This window comes from Gobio gobio (genome assembly GCF_949357685.1).
Source record: "Gobio gobio genome assembly, chromosome: 25".
Lineage (NCBI taxonomy): Eukaryota > Metazoa > Chordata > Actinopteri > Cypriniformes > Gobionidae > Gobio > Gobio gobio.
In genome coordinates this window covers 11,277,230-11,295,264 of record NC_137121.1, presented here as the reverse complement: position 1 = coordinate 11,295,264, position 18,035 = coordinate 11,277,230, and the positions used below count along the sequence as shown (strand labels likewise).

General features: G+C 38.6%; 1 protein-coding gene across 1 annotated transcript in view; it reads right to left on the bottom strand.

Moving 5' to 3' along the window:
* Positions 1-18,035, bottom strand: part of LOC307121811 (mucin-5B-like) — a gene marked incomplete at both ends in the record, with an annotated part of 47,194 nt that overhangs the window by 6,463 nt on the left and 22,696 nt on the right. Inside the window, 17 exons of the mRNA XM_079809570.1 lie at positions 155-274; positions 385-483; positions 581-688; positions 851-891; positions 1,537-1,603; positions 2,725-2,756; positions 2,851-2,975; positions 3,129-3,198; positions 3,337-3,521; positions 3,691-3,913; positions 4,212-4,395; positions 4,889-5,127; positions 5,231-5,387; positions 5,584-5,678; positions 14,627-14,755; positions 14,935-15,091; positions 16,282-16,422. Coding sequence (XP_079665696.1) covers positions 155-274; positions 385-483; positions 581-688; positions 851-891; positions 1,537-1,603; positions 2,725-2,756; positions 2,851-2,975; positions 3,129-3,198; positions 3,337-3,521; positions 3,691-3,913; positions 4,212-4,395; positions 4,889-5,127; positions 5,231-5,387; positions 5,584-5,678; positions 14,627-14,755; positions 14,935-15,091; positions 16,282-16,422 — 2,172 coding nt within the window. The remainder of the gene's footprint in view (positions 1-154; positions 275-384; positions 484-580; positions 689-850; positions 892-1,536; positions 1,604-2,724; positions 2,757-2,850; positions 2,976-3,128; positions 3,199-3,336; positions 3,522-3,690; positions 3,914-4,211; positions 4,396-4,888; positions 5,128-5,230; positions 5,388-5,583; positions 5,679-14,626; positions 14,756-14,934; positions 15,092-16,281; positions 16,423-18,035) is intronic.

The window sequence follows — 18,035 nt, the reverse complement described above, 5'->3', positions numbered from 1 at the left end:
GACAGCTTTTACTGGATTTGTTTAATTAGAGAGGAGTAAGAGGTGATGTTAAAAAGAAGACGATCATCTATGAAAACAAGATAAATATCAGAAAAAATTGTAGCGACAGCCAAAGTACAAACAGAACAAGTGTGGGGTTAGAGATTTTACTTACAAGGTTACAGTCACTTGAACTCAAGTAAGAGCACTTCTCAGAGCTCCTGTCAGTTGTAAGCGAGCCATTGATTTCACGACAGGTAACATTTTCACATTTGTAACTCTGGACTTCTCCAACCTAACAAAAGACAGACAGACAGACTCCATGAGGATTGAAGATCAAGAGTACATTAATTTTCTGCTGAACTGAAAGAATGAAGAAAAGTTTGAGAATGTTTTCAAATGTACCTTGAGAGTATGTGTGGTGTCGTCTGGTGCAACATAAACACAGGCCACTTGTGTACATGTTCCACAGCACTCTCCATCTTTTTTCACATATTCAAACCCCTTGGAGTGAAAAACACAATTTATAAAGTAGTTTCAATAATGCAATGGCACCTTGGATTAAAAACAGAACAAGTGTGGATTTAGAGATTCTACTTACAGGTTTACAGTCACTTGAAGCGCATTCTGTGATGTTCTTGATCACAAACAAGCCATTAATACTATGGCAAGTAAAAGTTTCACATCCGTAACTGTGGACTTCTCCAACCTGACAAAAGACAGACAGACAGACAGACTCCATTGAAGAAGTGATCAAGTGAAGAAAATCATAACAAAAACAAAAACTTGCTAGAAGCCGATCATTTTAATGCCTTTGCTTAATCTTCCATCCATAATAGTTCATTAATATTGCATGAACCCATCAGCTCACCTTGTACTCAGTGTTATTGTACACACAGACGTCTTTGGGCACTGAACAGAGAAAAACAAACAATTTTGTGAATTGCTTATAGAGACAATTTACACAAAAAGGAAAATTCTGTCTTCATTTTTCTACACACTAATGTCATACCAAAACACATATGACCTAAAATTTCTTTCATGTAACACAAAAGGAGAAAGAATGCCCTTCCAAACGTTTGCAATCAATAGGCATTGATGCTTTAAAGCTTCAGAAACAACGCAAAAACACCATGAGTGTAGCATAAATGTAGACTCGAGAAGTCATTTGACACCTTTGAAGACATTCTAATACGTCCAATTGGTACAAGCCATTTGGACTACATTTGTGACACAATCATAGTGCTTTTGTATCCTTTTGGAAGCAAACAATAAAAAAAACCCAGTCCACTTTTTTTTCAATTGCATGATCAAAACTGACCAGTACAAACTGATCCATTTCTCTTCCTGTTTTCAAACTCACAGTCATATGGGTTTGGAATAATATGAGGAAAAGTAAACGATGAGAGAAATAAGTTTTTGATGTGAGCTATTTTTTTTAAAAGTTGCAGATTCACCTAATCTCTTTGGAAAAGTTGCTTTCTTGGAAAAAAGAATGTCTTTTGGCAAATGGCGATGACATTTGAGTAGGAATCAGTGAGAAAATTCGAGACTTACCACAGGGTGGACAGCAACTGTCTCCAGTTTTATGTGATGCCAACTCAAATCCCACATCACATTTCTTCTGAAGACACAGCTCGAAATCACAAACTGAATGGGTGCAGAATATTTAAATTAGTGCTGTCAATTGATTAAAAAAGTAGAATTAATTAAATTTTCCTGTAATTAATAGCGATTAAAAACATTTGAGTTTTTAATATTTTTATATTGTAATAATTTCACAGTTACTCTCCAAATTAATGTAGAAACAACTTAAAGACATTATATTTCAAATATTTTTTTATAATGGCATCTTTTTATGGAGGCCAGTATCACTGATACTAATACTAATACTCTTTATGAAATAGATTAAAAAAAATAATTATAGACATTCAACATTACAGTGATTATAATTGTAATTGAAAGCTATCAATTTCAACATTTATTAGGCTTTAAAAATTTTTACTTTTAATTTAAGTGACTTAAAACAACCTACCTTTGGCCTTATATGGACATATACAGAAATCGAATAAAGTTATCAAACAATTTACAGTATTAACTGCATAACTTGCAGATGAGCAAATAATTTTTATTTTTTAATTAAATGTCTTTTAAGTGCTTGTGTGTTTTAAATTCCTTGTTGCTCATGCCCATCACCATGTTAGCAATTATAGCAATTTCAATGTACATTTATAAGTCTGTCAAACACATTTTCAAATCTTGAATCAAGAGGAAACCCTATATCAGCCGTCTTTAAATATTGATAAATCCTTGATGACTCACCACAAGTTGGACAGCAGTTTATAACTTTGCTTTTGTATCCGTCACCACAGGGCCCCTGAGTTGGACACTTTATAGGCTCTTTCGAAGGCACGCCAGAAGCACTGCAATTATACGTGTCACACTGAATTGTCCATGTGTCCCCAGGCTGCAGGAGAAGATACTTGATAGTTAGTTTTGGTAATTTTAGTTAGTTATGATTACAAATAATTGTTAAAATGTGTGACTTCTCTGACTAAAATGAGTTAAGTTTGGTCATACGTTGGTAGGGGTAGGCAACAGCTAACAGGGCTGTTGGTAAGGGGGGAATGAGAGCCCTGCAATAAACTTTACCAGGACCCTGGAAACTCTAGCAATGACCTGACAGCTATAGGTTTCTAAGACCATAGTATCACTGTTTCTTTGTGCAAGGCACACATGACATACCTGACTAGGTAATCCATCAGGGCCAATGCAATCTACAAAGAGGGAGAAAAACAAGAACAATATAAAAAATATGACATAAAGATGCATTAAACTAGCAAACAGAGAAAATGAAGAAACACTTCTTACCGCAGTAAGCTGTACACAGCTTTGATGTCATATTAACCCGATATTGGCCATCAGGACAGTAACAACCTTCATTTACAGTTTGGTTACAATCTTTGCATTCCTTCTCACCATATCTTGTGTTGTACCTAGTTGAAAAGTACAATAGAAGTAGAAATTTATCAGTGATAAAGACTGTTAAAATGCAGTCGATTTCAGAGCATTTGGTATTATAATTCTAATACAACAATAATAGTATAATACAAATACAATTATTATGGATATGGATAAGGATTAATTACGATGTACTGCAGGATTTTTCCACTTTAGGTCCGCATGCCTTGTAGACTTTGTTACTGGGGCACTTGTATTCTGTTACAGAAATCAATGACAAGATTCATGACTCTTTCAAATACAATATTGTAGTATCATGAATTACAACAGTAAAAAAAGACACACACATTATACACTTTAATGTTACTACAATCGTGAGTGCATTTGTGAGTGTACCACATAGCCCTTTGAGGATAGGGGAGCTTCTCCAGTCCACACAGATAGACTTCTCTCCACATAGCTGTGCATAGGCCTCCACACTGCTGCAGGCGGCAGACTCATTGTTCATTTTTAATACATCATATTTACATGCCTCATAATAGTCCCGATAGGGAACGGAGTCATGGCAGCTTTCAAACACACTGTGAACAAAATGCAAAATTGTGAGCCCTAAATAAAATTCAATTTCATTTATCTAAGTAGAGAATAACTAAAAAACATGTGAATTGTATAAACATCATGATTTAATTCTGTTTAATAATGCTTTTGATGGTATCACTCTCTGTTATGAACAACTCTATTTGTCCTTACATGCTGTTGATGATTCCACAGACAGGAGGAGGAGGAGGAGGAGGAGGAGTAGTAGTAGGAGGAGGTGAATCTTGTCCTTCAGAAGGAGGAGGTAGAGTAAGAGTAGGTGGAGGTAAATTACATCCTGGGGGGACCATCCAAAACTGTGCCGCGTGCTCACAAGATTTGTCAATTGTTCCATTAGGAAGTCTGCAATCGTCTGTGGTGCTGTTGTCACAAAACCCTACAGAACAGCAACAAAATTTCAAAGAGTTAATGAACAGAAGCACAAGCCAAACTGTGTACCATGATGGGGAAATTTTCAGCTGCAATAAATTCGACCAATTCAACAATAACCACAATATATACAGGTAGACCCTAAACTCTTTTAAGAAAGCAAAAATAAGTATTGTATTGTTCTCGCTGATGGTGGTCTTCTAATTAAAATTAGTTCTATCAACATTATGCTTCACTTGAGACATGTTGAGCTTCGAAGATAATTAAAGTCTGTCATTCAACAACTACAAGAGATCTGTACTCACCACATTGTCCCCGAGTATTATGATGGAAGTAGGAGAATGGGAGTTTTATTTGGACGCTCAGATAACTGACTGTAATTAAAGTTTGGATTTCAGAGATGTTCAGAGTCACTTCAATGCCAGTAGTGGTGATGATGATGCTATCGACTGCGTATGTTGGCTTCTCCTTTACATCATTAACATAGACCTAAGGGAAATATTTAAGATGAAAGTTGTAATACTGTGTAGGACTGAGCAGTATTGCAGCATAAACTCATATCAGCATGGGAAAATGTCTTTCTTTGTGATTGTGAGGGTTATGTTTTAGGGAGGTTTTTAAATCGAGGTCAGCATTCCCTCAGTAACTGCAGGACTTTTGATTTCTTGCAGTACATGTTTACATTTCTGAGTTGAAGATAGGAGTGGGCGGTACTTCTGTGACTTGTGGGTAAAAGCTAATTTTGTGAGGGAAAAACATCAGTATGATCTAAATTAAGGGTAACGGTAGGAAAGAAAATCATTGTGAAAAGAGAGCAGGTGTACAAGTGAAATTCAGTGTGAGGGGATACTAGAATCTTGCAGGAGTGGGTGGGAGTGAGATTAAACAATCCTGTGCAGACCTAGTTTTTAATGCATTGCATTTTTCTTTTTTCAAGAGACTGAGTATTTGTAAAAAAAGAAAAGTGTTTGAATAAACTTACATCGACCACTTTATCATTGTTACTTGTCAGCTTGATTTTGTAGGATTTGTAATACACAAGCACGTACTCAGGGCAAGCAAGATTATTTGTAGTATCACAATAATAATTTTTAGCATGGACACTGATATTGTATCTTGGGATGATTTCTTCGAACAAAACATAAGTGCAGTTTCCTTGAAAAGCATAATATTGTCCATCAAATGTTCTGTAATGAGGGTCACCCCAGGAAGCGCATAAACCTGTTGGATCAGAAAACAGAGTAAAATATGATGCAATGCTAAAAACAATATCATTTTTGATAGCACCTTTAAGATCAATTTGATCAAATAAATTTAAACTCACATTCACACTCGTACTTAAAACAGCAGCCATTGTTATAATACACCTTCACAGGATCAAGTCCGTTAACACATTCGGGTACAGCAATTATTGGCTCACAATATACAGGTTCTGAGACGACTTTTCCACCTTTGCACGTTTTGATAGTGCATGTGTCTATCTGTTAGAAATAAAAGAGTTAAAAAATATTGATGAACAAAGGTTAATGAAACCGGGTCCTAATTAATTTCAGGTCTTTTTTCCCTGCAAAAGAGTACAGTGTAACCATTATTTTTAATATGTTATTTACACTAGTTGTACACAGAAAAAATAAACAGAAATAGTATGTGAGGACAGTTTTTAGTCTCTCTTATTACCGTGCGGTTGTCGAATTTAATCTCTTTTACAATATGGCAAGAGGAGTTGCAATAAACAGTATAGCACTCATCCTGTAGATGGTGGATTGTTGACCCTATAATTACAATAAAAGATTTGCAGAGGAGGCAAAAAAATTATAAATTAATCGTTAAATGGACTACACAGACAAAATAAAAAAAATAAAAAGTGCCATAAAAGCAGTACTTGCCTGCTGGATAATTTGCATTTTCATATGTGCAGTTACATGTGTTAGTTGTTTCTGTTGTTGTAGATGGTGGTGTTACAGTAGTAATGGTAGTAGATGTTTCTGTTGATGTAGATGGTGGTGTGACAGTAGTAATGGTAGTAGATGTTTCTGTTGTTGTAGATGGTGGTGTTACAGTAGTAGTGGTAATATATGTTTCAGTTGTAGATGATGGTGTCACAGTTGTAGACGTAGTAGATGTTTCTGTTGATGTAGATGGTGGTGTTACAGTAGTAGGGGTAGTAGATGTTTCTGTTGTTGTAGATGGTGGTGTTACAGTAGTAGGGATAGTAGATGCTTCTGTTGTTGTAGATGATGGTGTTACAGTAGTAGGGGTAGTAGATATTTCTGTTGTTGTAGATGGTGGTGTTACAGTAGTAGGGGTAGTAGATGTTTCTGTTGTTGTAGATGGTGGTGTTACAGTAGTAGGGGTAGTAGATGTTTCTGTTGTTGTAGATGGTGGTGTTACAGTAGTAGGGGTAGTAGTAGTTTCTGTTGTTGTAGATGGTGGTGTTACAGTAGTAGGGGTAGTAGATGTCTCTGTTGTTGTAGATGGTGGTGTTAGAGTAGTAGGGGTAGTAGATGTTACAGTAGTATGGGTAGTAGTTTCTGTTGTGGTAGATGGTGGTGTTACAGTAGTAGGAGTAGTAGGTGTTTCTGTTGTTATAGATGGTGGTGTTACAGTAGTACGGGTAGTAGTTTCTGTTGTTGTAGATGGTGGTGTTACAGTAGTAGGGGTAGTAGATATTTCTGTTGTTGTAGATGGTGGTGTTACAGTAGTAGGGGTAGTAGATGTTTCTGTTGTTGTAGATGGTGGTGTTACAGTAGTAGGGGTAGTAGTTTCTGTTGTTGTAGATGGTGGTGTTACAGTAGTAGGGGTAGTAGTTTCTGTTGTTGTAGATGGTGGTGTTACTGTAGTAGGGGTAGTAGTTTCTGTTGTTGTAGATGGTGGTGTTACAGTAGTTGGGGTAGTAGATGTTTCTGTTGTTTTAGATGGTGGTGTGACAGTAGTAGGGGTAGTAGTTTCTGTTGTTGTAGATGGTGGTGTTACAGTGGTAGTGGTAATAGATGTTTCTGTTGTAGATGGTGGTGTTACAGTAGTAGTGGTAATATATGTTTCAGTTGTAGATGATGGTGTCACAGTTGTAGACGTAGTAGATGTTTCTGTTGATGTAGATGGTGGTGTTACAGTAGTAGGGGTAGTAGATGTTTCTGTTGTTGTAGATGGTGGTGTTACAGTAGTAGGGATAGTAGATGCTTCTGTTGTTGTAGATGATGGTGTTACAGTAGTAGGGGTAGTAGATATTTCTGTTGTTGTAGATGGTGGTGTTACAGTAGTAGGGGTAGTAGATGTTTCTGTTGTTGTAGATGGTGGTGTTACAGTAGTAGGGGTAGTAGATGTTTCTGTTGTTGTAGATGGTGGTGTTACAGTAGTAGGGGTAGTAGTAGTTTCTGTTGTTGTAGATGGTGGTGTTACAGTAGTAGGGGTAGTAGATGTCTCTGTTGTTGTAGATGGTGGTGTTAGAGTAGTAGGGGTAGTAGATGTTACAGTAGTATGGGTAGTAGTTTCTGTTGTGGTAGATGGTGGTGTTACAGTAGTAGGAGTAGTAGGTGTTTCTGTTGTTATAGATGGTGGTGTTACAGTAGTACGGGTAGTAGTTTCTGTTGTTGTAGATGGTGGTGTTACAGTAGTAGGGGTAGTAGATATTTCTGTTGTTGTAGATGGTGGTGTTACAGTAGTAGGGGTAGTAGATGTTTCTGTTGTTGTAGATGGTGGTGTTACAGTAGTAGGGGTAGTAGTTTCTGTTGTTGTAGATGGTGGTGTTACAGTAGTAGGGGTAGTAGTTTCTGTTGTTGTAGATGGTGGTGTTACTGTAGTAGGGGTAGTAGTTTCTGTTGTTGTAGATGGTGGTGTTACAGTAGTTGGGGTAGTAGATGTTTCTGTTGTTTTAGTTGGTGGTGTGACAGTAGTAGGGGTAGTAGTTTCTGTTGTTGTAGATGGTGGTGTTACAGTAGTAGGGGTAGTAGTTTCTGTTGTTGTAGATGGTGGTGTTACAGTAGTAGGGGTAGTAGTTTCTGTTGTTGTAGATGGTGGTGTTACAGTAGTAGGGGTAGTAGATGTTTCTGTTGTTTTAGATGGTGGTGTGACAGTAGTAGGGGTAGTAGTTTCTGTTGTTGTAGATGGTGGTGTTACAGTAGTAGGGGTAGTAGATGTTTCTGTTGTTGTAGATGGTGGTGTTACAGTAGTAGGGGTAGTAGTTTCTGTTGTTGTAGATGGTGGTGTTACAGTAGTAGGGGTAGTAGATGTTTCTGTTGTTGTAGATGGTGGTGTTACAGTAGTAGGGGTAGTAGATGTTTCTGTTGTTGTAGATGGTGGTGTTACAGTAGTAGGGGTAGTAGATGTTTCTGTTGTTGTAGATGGTGATGTTATAGTAGTAGGGGTAGTAGATGTTTCTGTTGTTGTAGATGGTGGTGTTACAGTAGTAGGGGTAGTAGTTTCTGTTGTTGTAGATGGTGGTGTTACCGTAGTAGGGGTAGTAGATGTTTCTGTTGTTGTAGATGGTTGTGTTACAGTAGTAGGGGTAGTAGATGTTTCTGTTGTTGTAGATGGTGGTGTGACAGTAGTAGGGGTAGTAGATGTTTCTGTTGTTGTAGATGGTGGTGTTACAGTAGTAGGGGTAGTAGATGTTTCTGTTGTTGTAGATGGTGGTGTTACAGTAGTAGGGGTAGTAGATGTTTCTGTTGTTGTAGATGGTGGTGTGACAGTAGTAGGGGTAGTAGATGTTTCTGTTGTTGTAGATGGTGGTGTTACAGTAGTAGGGGTAGTAGATGTTTCTGTTGTTGTAGATGGTGGTGTTACAGTAGTAGGGGTAGTAGATGTTTCTGTTGTTGTAGATGGTGGTGTGAAAGTAGTAGGGGTAGTAGTTTCTGTTGTTGTAGATGGTGGTGTTACAGTAGTAGGGGTAGTAGATGTTTCTGTTGTTGTAGATGGTGGTGTTACAGTAGTAGGGGTAGTAGATGTTTCTGTTGTTGTAGATGGTGGTGTGACAGTAGTAGGGGTAGTAGTTTCTGTTGTTGTAGATGGTGGTGTTACAGTAGTAGGGGTAGTAGATGTTTCTGTTGTTGTAGATGGTGGTGTTACAGTAGTAGGGGTAGTAGATGTTTCTGTTGTTGTAGATGGTGGTGTTACAGTAGTAGGGGTAGTAGTTTCTGTTGTTGTAGATGGTGGTGTTACAGTAGTAGGGGTAGTAGATGTTTCTGTTGTTGTAGATGGTGGCGTTACAGTAGTAGGGGTAGTAGATGTTACTGTTATTGTAGATGGTGATGTTACAGTAGTAGGGGTAGTAGATGTTTCTGTTGTTGTAGATGGTGGTGTTACAGTAGTAGGGGTAGTAGATGTTTCTGTTGTTGTAGATGGTGGTGTTACAGTAGTAGGGGTAGTAGATGTTTCTGTTGTTGTATATGGTGGTGTTACAGTAGTAGGGGTAGTAGTTTCTGTTGTTGTAGATGGTGGTGTTACAGTAGTAGGGGTAGTAGATGTTTCTGTTGTTGTAGATGGTGATGTTATAGTAGTAGGGGTAGTAGAGGTTTCTGTTGTTGTAGATGGTGGTGTTACAGTAGTAGGAGTAGTAGATGTTTCTGTTGTTGTAGATGACGGTGTTACAGTAGTAGGGGTAGTAGATGTTTCTGTTGTTGTAGATGGTGGTGTTACAGTAGTAGGGGTGGTAGATGTTTCTGTTGTTGTAGATGGTGGTGTTACAGTAGTAGGAGTAGTAGATATTTCTGTTGTTGTAGATGGCGGTGTTACAGTAATAGGAGTAGTAGATGTTTCTGTTGTTGTAGATGGTGGTGTTACAGTAGTAGGAGTAGTAGATGTTTCTGTTGTTGTAGATGGTGGTGTTACAGTAGTAGGGGTAGTAGATGTTTCTGTTGTTGTAGATGGTGGTGTTACAGTAGTAGGAGTAGTAGATGTTTCTGTTGTTGTAGATGGTGGTGTTACAGTAGTAGGGGATGTAGATGTTTCTGATGTTGTAGATGGTGGTGTTACAGTAGTAGGGGTAGTAGTTTCGGTTGTTGTAGATGGTGGTGTTACAGTAGTAGGGGTAGTAGTTTCTGTTGTTGTAGATGGTGGTGTTACAGTAGTAGGAGTAGTAGATGTTTCTGTTGTTGTAGATGGTGGTGTTACAGTAGTAGGAGTATTCGATGTTTCTGTTGTTGTAGATGGTGGTGTGACAGTAATAGGGGTGGTAGTTTCTGTTGTTGTAGATGGTGGTGTTACAGTAGTAGGAGTAGTAGATGTTTCTGTTGTTGTAGATGGTGGTGTTACAGTAGTAGGGGTAGTAGTTTCTGTTGTTGTAGATGGTGGTGTTACCGTAGTAGGGGTAGTAGATGTTTCTGTTGTTGTAGATGGTTGTGTTACAGTAGTAGGGGTAGTAGATGTTTCTGTTGTTGTAGATGGTGGTGTGACAGTAGTAGGGGTAGTAGTTTCTGTTGTTGTAGATGGTGGTGTTACAGTAGTAGGTGTAGTAGATGTTTCTGTTGTTGTAGATGGTGGTGTTACAGTAGTAGGAGTAGTAGATGTTTCTGTTGTTGTAGATGGTGGTGTTACAGTAGTAGGGGTAGTAGATGTGTCTGTTGTTTTAGATGGTGGTGTTACAGTAGTAGGGGTAGTAGTTTCTGTTGTTGTAGATGGTGGTGTTACAGTAGTAGGAGTAGTAGATGTTTCTGTTGTTGTAGATGGTGGTGTTACAGTAGTAGGGGTAGTAGATGTTTCTGTTGTTGTAGATGGTGGTGTTACAGTAGTAGGGGTAGTAGTTTCTGTTGTTGTAGATGGTGGTGTTACAGTAGTAGGAGTAGTAGATGTTTCTGTTGTTGTAGATGGTGGTGTTACAGTAGTAGGGGTAGTAGTTTCTGTTGTTGTAGATGGTGGTGTTACAGTAGTAGGTGTAGTAGATGTTTCTGTTGTTGTAGATGGTGGTGTTACAGTAGTAGGAGTAGTAGATGTTTCTGTTGTTGTAGATGGTGGTGTTACAGTAGTAGGGGTAGTAGTTTCTGTTGTTGTAGATGGTGGTGTTACAGTAGTAGGGGTAGTAGATGTTTCTGTTGTTGTAGATGGTGGTGTTACAGTAGTAGGGGTAGTAGTTTCTGTTGTTGTGGACGGTGGTGTTACAGTAGTAGGAGTAGTAGATGTTTCTGTTGTTGTAGATGGTGGTGTTACAGTAGTAGGGGTAGTAGATGTTTCTGTTGTTGTAGATGGTGGTGTTACAGTAGTAGGGGTAGTAGATGTTTCTGTTGTTGTAGATGGTGGTGTTACAGTAGTAGGGGTAGTAGATGTTTCTGTTGTTGTAGATGGTGGTGTTACAGTAGTAGGGGTAGTAGATGTTTCTGTTGTTGTAGATGGTGGTGTTACAGTAGTAGGGGGAGTAGTTTCTGTTGTTGTAGATGGTGGTGTTACAGTAGTAGGAGTAGTAGATGTTTCTGTTGTTGTAGATGGTGGTGTTACAGTAGTAGGGGTAGTAGTTTCTGTTGTTGTAGATGGTGGTGTTACAGTAGTAGGTGTAGTAGATGTTTCTGTTGTTGTAGATGGTGGTGTTACAGTAGTAGGAGTAGTAGATGTTTCTGTTGTTGTAGATGGTGGTGTTACAGTAGTAGGGGTAGTAGTTTCTGTTGTTGTAGATGGTGGTGTTACAGTAGTAGGGGTAGTAGATGTTTCTGTTGTTGTAGATGGTGGTGTTACAGTAGTAGGGGTAGTAGTTTCTGTTGTTGTGGACGGTGGTGTTACAGTAGTAGGAGTAGTAGATGTTTCTGTTGTTGTAGATGGTGGTGTTACAGTAGTAGGGGTAGTAGATGTTTCTGTTGTTGTAGATGGTGGTGTTACAGTAGTAGGGGTAGTAGATGTTTCTGTTGTTGTAGATGGCGGTGTTACAGTAGTAGGGGTAGTAGATGTTTCTGTTGTTGTAGATGGTGGTGTTACAGTAGTAGGGGTAGTAGATGTTTCTGTTGTTGTAGATGGTGGTGTTACAGTAGTAGGGGTAGTAGATGTTTCTGTTGTTGTAGATGGTGGTGTTACAGTAGTAGGGGTAGTAGATGTTTCTGTTGTTGTAGATGGTGGTGTTACAGTAGTAGGGGTAGTAGTTTCTGTTGTTGTAGATGGTGGTGTTACAGTAGTAGGGGTAGTAGATGTTTCTGTTGTTGTAGATGGTGGTGTTACAGTAGTAGGTGTAGTAGATGTTACTGTTGTTGTAGATGGTGGTGTTACAGTAGTAGGGGTAGTAGATGTTACTGTTGTTGTAGATGGTGGTGTTACAGTAGTAGGGGTAGTAGATATTGTAGGAGTTGTGGTTTTGACTGTAGTTGTTGTATAGGTAGCAGTAGATGTTTCTGGTGTTGTATATGGTTTGCAGCAATACACACGTATTAGATGATTATTGCAGTTTTTAGGTTTATTGTCTTTGTTGGAACAGAACAGTCCAAAAGATGTATTGCACGACACTACTTGATGATGTTTCCAGTTCTCGCCTGTGAAGTTTTCTTTGTTATAATTTGTCATGCATTCAATCAAGTCTGGCTTCTCGCAGGATATTTTACCCTGTTTCCACAAGGTACTGATTGATTCTATTTCCTGTCCTTTGACATCTGTGCCGGCTTGGCTGTTGTCAAACCACACTGACCATTTACAAAGAGGTGGTGTAGATGGTGGTGTTACAGTAGTAGGAGTAGTAGATGTTTCTGTTGTTGTAGATGGTGGTGTTACAGTAGTAGGGGTAGTAGATGTTTCTGTTGTTGTAGATGGTGGTGTTACAGTAATAGGGGTAGTGGATATTGTAGGAGTTGTGGTTTTGACTGTAGTAGTTGTATAGGTAGCAGTAGTAGTTTCTGTTGTTGTAGATGGTGGTGTTACAGTAGTAGGGGTAGAAGAGATTTTAGGGGTTGTGGTTGTGACTGTAGTAGTTGTAGAGGGAGTAGTAAATGTTGTTGTTGTTGTACATTCTTTAACACAAGTCATGGTTTCCTCCAATAGATATGGAGTGTCTGGAGGGCACTGAGGAAAACATCCTGGGCAAATAATTAAAATACAGAAGGAAGAGACAAAGAAAATGGTTATTATTAGCCTTCTCTGTGCATCACCAGTGCAAATAGGTAAGAATAGCCATTTTAATTTAGTACAGGCATCTTTACACAGCAAAGGCGGCACAGAAACCAAATCTGAAGCGGCATAAAATCACAAACATTTTAACTGTTTAATTCTTCTCTGAAGCGGTATAAACGTATTTACACAGAAATTAAAATCAAGGGAAACAAGGCTTTGAAGATTAGGCTACTATTTTCAAAAAATAGAGAATTTTAGATACATTTCCACTGCATGCTATATCTCACGCTTTGATGTTTATCATAATTCTGTAACAGTACTCATATTGTGTATAGATATTTTATATTTGCTAATAAAATTGTGCCAGCTGGAACAAATGCTACAAAGAAATGATGAATGATTATACCGGGTAGATCACCGCAGAATTTAAAAGTGGTCGAATTTTTTCAAAGAGCCAGAAAGTCACTTTGGAGCAGGCACAACAAGTGAACAATGATGCTAACGTTAGCGTTTCAGCCTTTAGGGTTGCTAGCCTGGCTCCGCCCTCCTACGTACTTCCACTCAATTGTCATTTTCCATCAGTACTCCGTCTGGGACTCCGGTATAGTCTTAGGTTTTCTCCGAACAAATTTTTACCGGTCCAATCAGCGAACAGAGGGAGTGGCTGAGAACGATGACGTTGATGTCGTGCGCTAGTTTGAGTTGTAGTTCAGTAATGGCGAGTAATGGAGAAGGTCTTTTTTTGGTGGCCATGATGTTGTGTCCCGGGAAAAGTTCGATTTTCCAGCTCGCTCCGTTAGGGGTGAAGGAGTTGCTGAAGCCCCGGTGGTAATTGTTTCTCGTGCGGTTGTCATCATTTACTGGGGCTAGTCAGTGATTTTATTGCCGTCCGTCTCCCACCACCCGCGTAAAAATCCCCGGCCGAATTACCGACTGTTTTAGACAAACATTTAATTGCTGTTCGAATCCACATCTCTGAGTTTTCAAGAATATATCACTTTAAAATTCACTGTTTATATCCTTTTTGACCACTGCACCATCCGGCCGCACTTCGCTATCATTTGGATGCATTTCTAGACTTGTATTTCTTTAAATGCTGGCAAGTATTTTCAAGAGCAATATATTTCATCACGCTCGGAAAATAAAAGGAAGAAAAGAACGTGAATATTTGAATTGGGCCGTTATTTACGGCAGGATTTATTCTTATCATACCAAGCATATGATATTTTATTTACAGCATACAATCATGTTATGGACCACGTGAGCAGCGCGCTCCCGATCACAAAACTCTCCCCTCCACCGTGAATAAATCACAGTCCGAAAGCACAAGATTTTATCACTGAGGTGGCGTGCACAGTTATTTTTACAGACTTCCATGTGAGAAATAAAGGCGAACAGCGCATGACATACGTCACGACCAAATGTTAGCGATTGGTTACGGCAGATCCAGAGTGGCTCTGGGCAGATCCAATAGTTTTAAACTTCAACAGAGTACCCGCCTTCAAGGCCTTCAAAGAAGTAAACGCTTGTCAATGGAGAGTGGCCAGACTCTCAGTACAAATGAAATGTACGAGAGTCTGGCTATAGGGTTGCCACCACACCAGTGTTGCCAACAAATTCATCCTTTTCAACCTTCATGAAGTCTACAAGCTTTGGGACAGTGTATAAAACATGTCTAGAATATTAAAAAAAAAAGATTACGCCTAACCTTCAAGGCGAGGAATTTGATCAGAGCAAGTTGCTGTGGGGTTTCTGCAGGTTATCTGGCAGGGTGGTCCACAGGAGTCATACCTCCAGTCACACCTTCCCGGAGGGTCGTAGTAATCACAGAATAAAGCTGCAAGAACAACCACTTTGGTCAGTTCAATGAAAACATTTATAGTAGAAGAGAAATCATACAAGTTTATTTAAAATTGTAGAACAGTACAATAAACAAACACATACATATAATATGTTGTGTAGGTTTAGAGGCAAAAGTAAAATATTTGCTGACATTTTAGAAATATCAGAACTTACGGCAAATGTTTGGGGTCCTCCATGCCACACAAACTCCTTTTCTACGGCATTCAGCAGCGTAAGCTGCCACTGCAGTACAGAAACAATCACAGTCCCCCCCGCTGTCACATGCACAGGTGTCTGTTTTGCAGTTTTCATAATATTGGTTTGAGTCCACCTAGGAACAGAGAGACAGAACATTTAACAGCTTCTTTCATGTTCCTCAGTGTCGGAAGTTTAAAAATGTTTTGCTTGATTTTCTTCCCAATGATTACTGTTAGTAGATATATTACGTTTTAATAAGGTAAATATAATAAATATAAAATATTAAAGGGATAGTTTACCCCAAAAGACACATTCTGTCATCATTTACTACCCTCATGCCATTTCCAACCTGTATGACTTTCTTTCTTCTGCAGAACACAAGATTTTTTTTAACAAGGTTTCAACTGTTTTTGTGCATAACAAGAAAGTCAGTGGGATCCACAACTACATTACTCCACTGACTTTCAATGTATGAAAACACACACACACATACAAAAATTGTGTTCCACAGAAGAAATGATGCAATTTTCCTTTTTGGGAAAACTATCACTTTAAACTTTAAATTATAAATTTTTTTTTAATTTCCATTTTTTTTTAATTTCCATTTATATATTTATGAAACCTAGATTTGGTAAACCCAGCCCAATCTGCCAGCGATTTATTTTGCCCTGCAGTTCAGGCTGGAAACCTGTACATATTTCTATCCTGCTTCTGTTACAAATTTGCGGGGACCAATCACAAACCGGCTTATCCACCTGGTGCGATATTGGCGGGTTTAACACAATGACGGACAGAGAAGCGATGGATCGTTTTTCTGATTGGTTGAAGGACTATCCAATTGCATACAGAGTCATTTGAAATATGCCTGTTGATCACGCCTCTTGTGCAGTAAAAAATACAGAGCAGACTCTCCAGACCAATGTTCAATCTTAAAAGATTGAGCTTGGTCTGGTGATAGCCAGACAATACGAAACCAAGAATGGCTGAACATTTCAAAGAATCTCTCAAGTATAAACAAAAAGATAAAAGTAGAAGGCCAAACTTTTGGCTTTTGAAGGTGAAGTGTAATTTCTGTGCCACTAGTGTCACCAAACAGTATTGTAAAAATAAATTATGCATTATAAACAGGTTGCCCAATTACTGTTTCCCATTAGTCAATTCAAAATATGTGAACAAACATCAAAAAAGTACACATCACATGTAACACATGTACAAATTACTTACAAGTGCATGGCAATCTTTAAAGACATCATTTCTTATGATGCTACATCGTTTTTCAGCCCAGGCATTCCGATGTGAATGCTCTTTACAAAGGTCTATCACGTTTGTCACATCTGGACAGCTGGGATACACCTTCCAGCTATTCCCAAATTCCTCTGCATCCGTCACCACTTCTCCATTGAGCTTCATAAAGTCATTGTTTGCATTACCATCAAAGTTTCCACACAGTCCACACACCTTTCTCTGCCACAGAAATCACATAGATGTTAAGGTGAGTAGTTGAACAAAAGGTAAAGTGGTTGTGTGTGTTTGGGTGTACCTTTAAGAAATACATACCTTTAAGTCGGGATGGAGCTGGAGCATCACACTTGTTTTATTGTCCCAGATTAGGTTCAAAAGACCTTTGACCTCTGTGACAATATATATCCCCGCAGAATGGATTTGATATTCGTAATCAGTGCCATTGCCTTTAATAATTTTGACTCCATCCTCAGATAAATGTATCTCATTGAGCTAAATGTGGAATTGCAAAAAAAAAAAAAGAAATATTACATTCATCATTGTTAAAATAAGAAAAATTTGAGAAGTGAAGAAGCTGATTGGCCATTGAAACCATGCATGTCATAGCTGCAGGTGTGTGAGTACCAGTGTGAACCAGAGGGATCTTTGTTTGCGAGGTTTATACACTGTTCCTACCCAAGCTGGTGTTGCTATATATAAAACCAAAGGAGAAAGAGTGCAAAAATCTGCAGAGATGTATGCCACGAGCTTAGAGTAAACTATATGCGTAGCTTGTTTAAGGTCAGCTGAGAAACGTGTTCAACTTTGGCCCACAGCAGCAGAATACGGTTGTCTGTCCTGTGTTTGAGTCCTTACAACAATCACACCCATACATTTTCAGGACTCACAACCGCATTCCTGGAAAACTTGCGCTGGTCACGCTAGACGTAGGTGGAAGTACCGCCCCAAGAGAACGTGCGAGGACTAATACAAATGCTCTTTACCAAAAACACAGCATCTTCAACTTCAAAATCGTTCGACATCGTTGTTTTAACTTTTTTTTTTTTTTTGCTAAAGGATGTTTGTATTAAGTCTTCGTACGAGCGTTTTGTAAACAGGGAGGCGGTCCTTCTGCCTATACCGACGTGAATGCGTAATTACTGGCTCATACAGAGCAGCGCCAGATGATCAATTTACGTTAAAAAGTATATACTTTTTTTTTGTTTGTTTAAATGGCCTATCGTTTCACTAGATAAGACCCTATTTCTCAGCTGGGATCGCGCAGAGCCTCTGAAGCCCTTCTAAGCCTTTTGAAACTGCATTGATTTGAACCTTCATTGATTTGAACCTTCAACCCGTTGGTTGCCATTGAAGTCTATGATGGGGAGAAAAATCCTGGAATGTTTTACTCAAAAAAACTGAATTTCTTTTCGACTGAAGAAAGAAAGACATGAACATCTTGGATGAGATTGGGGTGAGTAAATTATCAAGAAATTTTCATTTTGAAGCGAACTAATCCTTTAAGATAAACATATCTGAACCAAGGACTGAAGATTAGCCAAATGAATAAAGAAGATTAAGTGGTTGTCAGAAGATCTTCAATAAACTGCATCATTGATCAAGAATCGAATGTTTGAGTTATTTCATGCGCTCTCCATAGTTGATTGAAGCCTTTTTCAAGTTTGGGCTGATTGAGGCTGAGCAACCCTGTATAACTTGACAGACATACTGCAATACATTCTCCACAACTCCAATGTATGTAATTGGATGTCTCTTATGACATTATTGCAAGATCACAGATTATTACATTACAATAGTGTTACTACTGCTGAATGTTGCACTCTTTTACTACATTC